At 28.8% G+C, this 7,035-nt stretch overlaps 2 protein-coding genes across 6 annotated transcripts; one reads left to right on the forward strand and one right to left on the reverse strand.

The window, feature by feature from the left end:
- Positions 1–54: 54 nt before the first annotated feature.
- On the reverse strand, positions 55–2,534 carry LOC122402073 (EEF1A lysine methyltransferase 2). 5 transcript variants are annotated; one of them, XM_043404599.1, is made up of 4 exons: positions 2,375–2,534; positions 2,200–2,296; positions 2,024–2,122; positions 55–1,642 (listed from the first exon to the last, which is right to left on the reverse strand). In XM_043404599.1, exons 2-4 carry the CDS (start codon positions 2,253–2,255, stop codon positions 1,120–1,122), a joined length of 678 nt encoding a protein of 225 aa, XP_043260534.1. In that variant the 5' UTR covers positions 2,256–2,296; positions 2,375–2,534; the 3' UTR covers positions 55–1,119. The 5 variants fall into 5 exon arrangements, with proteins under 5 accessions (XP_043260534.1, XP_043260551.1, XP_043260543.1 ...); XM_043404616.1 differs by having other exon boundaries at positions 2,440–2,524; XM_043404608.1 differs by having other exon boundaries at positions 2,425–2,441.
- LOC122402050 (ferrochelatase, mitochondrial) lies at positions 2,337–5,884 on the forward strand. The gene is made up of 9 exons (XM_043404560.1): positions 2,337–2,464; positions 2,549–2,610; positions 2,839–3,037; positions 3,116–3,337; positions 3,413–3,514; positions 4,494–4,659; positions 4,747–4,854; positions 5,407–5,571; positions 5,634–5,884. Exons 2-9 carry the CDS (start codon positions 2,577–2,579, stop codon positions 5,829–5,831), a joined length of 1,194 nt encoding a protein of 397 aa, XP_043260495.1. The 5' UTR covers positions 2,337–2,464; positions 2,549–2,576; the 3' UTR covers positions 5,832–5,884.
- The last annotated feature ends 1,151 nt before the right edge of the window (positions 5,885–7,035 follow it).

Here is a 7,035-nt window from a genome sequence, read left to right on the forward strand (position 1 = left end):
ATACCACTCATCCCAGAACACGTTGTACAAGGTGGTTAAATAAAAAACATTGCATACATAGTATATTAAAAATTCTTTATTCATTGTTTCTTTTGGAGGACTAATTGTGTTACAGTGTTTCCGATTTGTCCGCCGAACTGGAATCTATCGGAGGCGGGAAGCACGTTCACGACATTAAAATCTGAAACATTATTATATTTTATTAATACCGTGTAACATTATTATACCAATTGTCGAGAGAACGGGCATTATCAGTAATTAATAAACTTATTAACAAGAATTTAATAACATTACTTCTTACAGAAATACTAGAATACAATGCTGAAGACACACACCTGATTCAAAGTGCAATAAAACAACGAAAAAAATCGTATATGAATTTTCAATGGGGTTATTGCAAAGATGAAGCTTTAATATTCGAATTTATGGTGGTTTAGTTGCATGACAAAATTTTTAAATTTTTGGAGGCTGTCTAAATATGATATATTTTTTTTTTGGATCTTCAAGGAAATACCACTTGCAGATGTGAAAATAGAGAGTTCAACTTTTAAAATAACCCCAAAATGATCGTTGTACGATTTCTTTCCATGAAATTATAACAGTTCGAGAATTAACGAACTTTTCGACCAAGTGTCCTAATACTTATGAGCGGCAATGTACGCGGACACCATTTTGAACATTTAATAAAATGATTTTTAACTTGGGACTTAATTTTAAAATGTTTGAATCCCGTATCAAAGTTTTTTTTAACAAATAACGTAAGTCACTTGGCATTTTGTTATCTGTTACCGAATGACCTTGTTTTGGGGGTCATTGAAATTGTCTAAACACATGCTATTTTACTAAGAAAAAATCTCCGAAATCCCTCCACGTATATAAAAATTGTTACTTGCATATTATGAACCTCTCCATATCATATAATTTTTCTATAAAATATTTCTCTATATCTTTAGAAATAACAGAGATATTCAAGGTGGACAAAGATATTGATCCACCTTGAATATAACCCTAATATACTGTAAAGTAATGAGTAACATATTAATAGTCCTTTGTAGTCCACAATGTCCTTAGTATGTTTGAAATTTGGCAATTATGTTCAACTTGGAAAGAGAATAAGTGTTATTGCATATATGGTTCTGAATTAAATTTCGTTTTTATATAAGAGACTACAAAGGATTTAAAAATGTTCTTTATTGCTAAAAAAAAGCAACAATAAAATAACATACAATTTTGAAAATGGTTTGTTAATTCCCCTTTGGTCCAGTTACATGATGTTAAGACCAAATAACCATCGGGCAAGAGAATTTTATGCACATTCTCTATGTACTTCTGCCTTTTTGTTGCTGGATCATCAGGATGCAAACAGATAGCATCATATGTTCCTTTATCGTGTGCTACTTTAAAATCCTTTAGTAAATCACATTCTTCAGAGTCCACTATATTATAAACTTTCAAATCAATATGCAATAGGTTGTGTTTCTTTAATACTTCCCGAGTTAAGTCTATTGCCTTTTCAGAGTAATCTATACCCATCAATTTTGTAAAATCCTTTGACAATTCTACTAATGTCATTCCATTTCCACACCCTATATCAATTATTTTGTCATCTTTCTTATTAAGTTTAAGATGCGTGGTAATCCAACTGAAATATTACAATCAGTACTAAAAACTAAATAGACTTTCTTAAAATGTATCGACGCAATTTTTAAACAATTTCATAATAACTAATTTGAAAACAAATTACTTTAAAACTACAATTTTATAAGCTTCATAATATTTTACATAAAATGACAAAAATATTCTGTTTACTAATATTATATACCAAAGCAAGAATGTTTATATTTCAATTCCAAAATTTAGACATTATTTTGTAATGGCGACAAAATTCTTACGTTCACAGTAAACAAAAGGTAGCGCCACTGGTTTTAGATTAGAATGTTTTACTATTTAATGTGAAAATTTACTTCGTATTATTTGTCTTCGTGTTTTATTATAGTTTTTACAGATTATTTAAATGACCTACCGTGTAACCTTTAGTGAATTATTTCTACCAAACCATATCTCCCCTACGTCTCCATGATCCTTAAAATTATTAAGTTCCTCCGCGTATACTCTTTCCCAACTGTAAGAAATATTTGTGACGTGTAAGTAATGTTAATTAAGTGTTTCGTATTTAGATACACGGAACGTACTACTTACTAATCAAGAGTACCTAACTCCGATGAAGCCATTTCTTGATTATTTTGATCTGTCATGATTGTATTTTAATTTAGCGGCAAGTGATTGTTTATAGTATCTGTCAAATGTATTAATATTTGTTTAATGATATACTTCTACTAGAATTAATTAAGACCACTATGTATTAGAAAATTACTCTATAAACCCAAGCCGTGTAATCGCAATATGCAAAATTTCTGTACCCACCAAATATAACCTTACTTTGAAACCTAACCTATAAGCAGCGGTAAGTAACGTCAGACTTGTCATTATCGTGATAGTGCATAATCTACAACTTTGCCGCATTCATTGTATTTGTTGTGTGTTAAAGTGTTCAGTTTGAGTTTATTTTATCAAACATGGCAAGTAAATTATCAACATTGCTGCAATTCGGTAAGTAAAGATTAGAATTTATATATAATATATTTATGCTATCTATATGAATGATTTTTAAATTATAAAATCTATGAAAATGACTAAGGAATACGTTTTGTAGTTAAATAATAAACTTAAGATTATATTATACAATATTTATTCTTATTATTATATACAGTATTTTTTTATTGTATTTATTATCCTAAATATGCATAATCAAATATATTTTTTCGTATCATTATTTAGGAAAGCAATATGGAAAATTTTCCATTTTGCCTTGTCGTCACATTTCTATAGAGGCAGCTAAAAATCAATTAAATAGCCTTAAGCCAAAAACAGGTATTTTAATGCTTAATATGGGTGGACCTTCTAGTATTGAACAGGTGCATGAGTATTTATTACGTATAATGACTGATCGTGAAATGATACAACTACCAATTCAAAGGTTTATTTGCACAAATTAGTTCTTTACCTCGATAATTGTTATTTTAAAGAGGTTTGTATATCATGATGTGCATTACAGTCAGTTAGGTCCTTGGATAGCAAAGCGTCGTACACCAGATGTACAAAAGAAATATTCAGAAATTGGCGGAGGTTCACCTATTTTAAAGTGGACAAAAATACAGGGTGAACTGTTGTGCCAAAAGTTGGACAAGGTTTCACCAGAAACTGCACCTCATAAGTACTATGTAGCTTTTCGATATGTTGATCCTCTCACTGAAGATACGCTTCAACAGTTAGAGGAGTAAGGACATTAATGTCTTAAAATCATAAATAATAATTAAATAATAATTATAAACAAAGACTGCTTTTTGTTTAGAGATGGTGTCCAACAAACAGTAATATTTTCTCAGTATCCACAATATAGTTGTGCCACAACTGGATCTAGCTTTAATGCAATATATAAGTATTATAAAAAAAGGTAGTTATTCCGAATATATTAATACTGTTTCATTAAATTTGTAGATACATGCCCTTCTACATAGTTTTCCATTAAAAGAAATTTTGTTATTAAGAGAATGAGTCAGCTATTGTACTTTTATGTAATTAAATTTAAAAAAAGAATATTTTGTGTCTTTGAATTTTTTTTTAATTACGTGCATTGTGTGCTAAACACGAGCATCTTGAAAACATCGAATTTCCGTTTTTTCGTAATAATTTGAGCGTTCGACATTGAAAATTACACTAATTTTTAAATAAACGCTTCGATGCATTTAGATGTTGAGTTTTATTTTTACAGTGTTATATTATTAAGTATAGTGTACTATATCACAAGTAATGCTTTTATCTTTAAAGAAAAGGTTGAGTATGGCTGCTTTAGATCAACGATCGTATTGCAGATTGTCGTGCAATTTCCTTGCAGATGCGCCAACACTTCCTACATGTTTTTTTTAGCGTGGGACTCTTTTCTTAGGCCTTATCTTAACTTTTTTTTTATCTATGCTTATGTGTCGTAAAACTAACGAAATTTTCACGGAAACTAGTTAATTCAACGGCGTGAAGCTTTTGAAATATCGAATATCATATCAATAAAAACGTAAAAATGCCGCGCAAAAATTTTTTAGCTGAAAAACTAGACTAGTCCTGTAACAAACTCATCTGGTTCACACATTCTTTTATTACTTTCATTATTACGAATTTTTTCAAACTTTTTGTATATTATTTATAAGAATCTAAACTAACATTTTACGAAAAAAATTCCTTTTTTTTGTAAATCGACAAGGGGGCACGATATTTTAATAATTTTAAAAAAAGACCTTCATCGTGGATCGAAACATCGAACATTTTTTTTGCCGGAAGAATTATTTATTATTAGTTAATTTTAAATATATTAAGTAAAGAATAAAATTTTAATGTTTGTCCAATATGATGACTTATGTTTAACACTTCGTCATTTGCAGGCAGCTACCTACTAATATGAAATGGAGCGTAATAGATAGATGGGCAACGCATCCATTATTCGTAAAGGCAATTGCTGAAAGAATTAAGGACGAATTGGTTAAATTCCCTGATAATATAAAAGACGATGTTATAATTTTATTTTCAGCTCATTCACTTCCTCTAAAGGTTTCTATGTTTTCTTATTATGTATAATTCGATGTTTTAAATGTACTACCAATTATTAACAAATTGTTTTCTGTATCGTATGTTTAGGCAGTGAATAGAGGAGATTCTTATCCATCTGAAGTTGGGGCAACAGTTGCATTGGTAATGAAAGAATTAAATTACTGCAATCCGTACAATTTAGTGTGGCAGTCAAAGGTACAGAAATTTTTTTTCATTGCATTAATATGTTCTTTAAAAAAAAACAGATTTTCGTATTTCTAATGAAAAGATATATGGATATGCACGCTTGTTATACCAATTAATTTCCGTGATTACTGTAACGAGTACAACATAATGAATTATTTATTTATGCTCGTGATTTTAATTCTACGTTACTGTCTTGCATAAATTTTATAAAGGAAAAGATGAACGAAGAAAGTATTTGCATTTAATTTTAACATAACGAAAGAACTAGTAGAATTTCGTAATTATGTATTTATGATTTTATAAATAGAACCAGACTGTTCTAATCCATGAGGTCATCTCTTTTGTAAACACTTATTTAGTTTACTGTGTTCTATAAAAAAGTTTATGTTTAACAAAAATTAATGAAAATAATATTTAAAAGGAGAAGTCTTTTCATTCGGTTAAAAAAATTACCAAAAGAATTGTTCAATTGTTTCTTTATCTATCTTTATTATTCTTTATGCTATTTATGTTAATTTGATTTTGCCATATTAGTATATTAATTTCGTAATGTATATTTAGGTTGGACCATTACCGTGGTTGGCGCCTTTTACCGACGATGCCTTAAAAGCATATGTTAAGCAAGGAAAAAAGAATTTTATATTAGTGCCGGTAGCGTTTGTTAATGAACATATTGAAACTCTCCACGAGATGGATATCGAGTACTGCAAAGATTTAGCCGAAGAAGTAAGCATTCGTTACAATTTTGATAAAGTTATGGGTTAAAATCGACTTTTTCTCATTTGTAGCTCGGCATTGAAAGAATAAAACGAGCTGCTGCGCCAAACGATCATCCTATCTTTATCGATGCTCTGGCGGATATAGTTAATTCTCATCTTAAATCGAAGCAACCGGTAAGCCCGAAGTTTTTAACGCGTTGTCCTCATTGCGTGAGCACCATTTGTCTCAGAAGTAAAGAATGGTATGCACAGACGTGTAAAAGTTAAAACAAATGAAAATATATTTAATGTACACATGATCAATATATTATCTATTTATATGCACTGTTAAAAATGACTTGTTACTATATTTGATAACTTTTCCATACTGAACGAATAGTACTAAATAAGGTTGTTGATTATATTTAACAACTACAACAGGGTTGCTGTTATGTAAACTATAGGACAAATTTGTAAGTATCATTTCGTCTTTATATTTCTCGAATTTGATCCCCTCTTCAATAATTTATTTTTCCCATCATAATAGGTCGTCTTTTTTCCTTAAAAATTTCGAACTTTAAACTGTCAAAGTTCAAATACTAATTTTAGCATTTTTTACGGATTCTTTATATATGTATATTGTTATTATCAGATTCATTATTAGTAATGAGATTTACATCTGCAATTATTTCATTACTGAAAAGTCTGGAATTTTATGTGTGTATATAATGATAAGTCCCTTTCTTTTTACGTAATAAATCAAATTATTTTACGTACAAAATTAACGCGCGATTTCACACGTAAGACTAATTAATTTGAACTGATAAAATGAAATTGATACAAATATCGAGGAATTGGACTTGTTTTTATCGCGTAGAATGCCAGTATTATGCCACCACGTTATCGCATCTTTAAAAAATTAATATTTATTAATTGCCAAAGGCCAATAAATGGTGATAGTGTTAACAAGCTAAAAAACATTAATAAATTATAATGATTTATTAAGTATGTTACACACATAATATTGAAGACCTTATTCTAGTAATAATACCATATCCTGCTCAAATATATCTCAACAATGATTAAACATTTAATTTTATGAAATGTGATTCATAATATTATCGCCTTGTCTTTTCACTTAACTTACATTTTAATTACTTTTCTGTTTTTTTTTTAATTTTATAATGATGTTTGTAGTTAATGTTTCATAATTCAAATTATTCTTTCATTTTTTTTAACATCTTTTTTTATATTTGTTTATAAATATGATTACACTAGTACACTATATAGCAGGGATTTTACTACATTTAATTAGTAATTATTGCAACATTTTTATGAAATCTCTCTGTATATTTTCTTACACTGATTAATGTAGTATCGAAGGAAAAATATGTTATGCATGTTTTTATTGTTATGAATATAATTAAATCCAGTGATTATGGATGTACAAAAATACTTTCAGGACAAAATTAAATTGTTCAACGGGGCAAAC

The sequence above is a fragment of the Colletes gigas genome, unplaced genomic scaffold (assembly GCF_013123115.1).
Source record: "Colletes gigas isolate AHSC1104 unplaced genomic scaffold, ASM1312311v1 Colletes_gigas_Sc00002, whole genome shotgun sequence".
Lineage (NCBI taxonomy): Eukaryota > Metazoa > Arthropoda > Insecta > Hymenoptera > Colletidae > Colletes > Colletes gigas.

Bases quoted from the DNA above. Each gene is read 5' to 3' on its own strand.
- LOC122402073 (XM_043404599.1), bottom strand. From the start codon at position 2,255: ATGACAGATCAAAATAATCAAGAAATGGCTTCATCGGAGTTAGGTACT. The intron at 2,123-2,199 runs GTAAGTAGTACG...TATTTCTTACAG, and splicing joins GAGTTAGGTACTCTTGATTA to TTGGGAAAGAGTATACGCGG. The intron at 1,643-2,023 runs GTAGGTCATTTA...GTAATATTTCAG, and splicing joins AATTCACTAAAGGTTACACG to TTGGATTACCACGCATCTTA.
- LOC122402050 (XM_043404560.1), top strand. From the start codon at position 2,577: ATGGCAAGTAAATTATCAACATTGCTGCAATTCG. The intron at 4,660-4,746 runs GTTTCTATGTTT...TCGTATGTTTAG, and splicing joins CTCATTCACTTCCTCTAAAG to GCAGTGAATAGAGGAGATTC. The intron at 4,855-5,406 runs GTACAGAAATTT...ATGTATATTTAG, and splicing joins ATTTAGTGTGGCAGTCAAAG to GTTGGACCATTACCGTGGTT.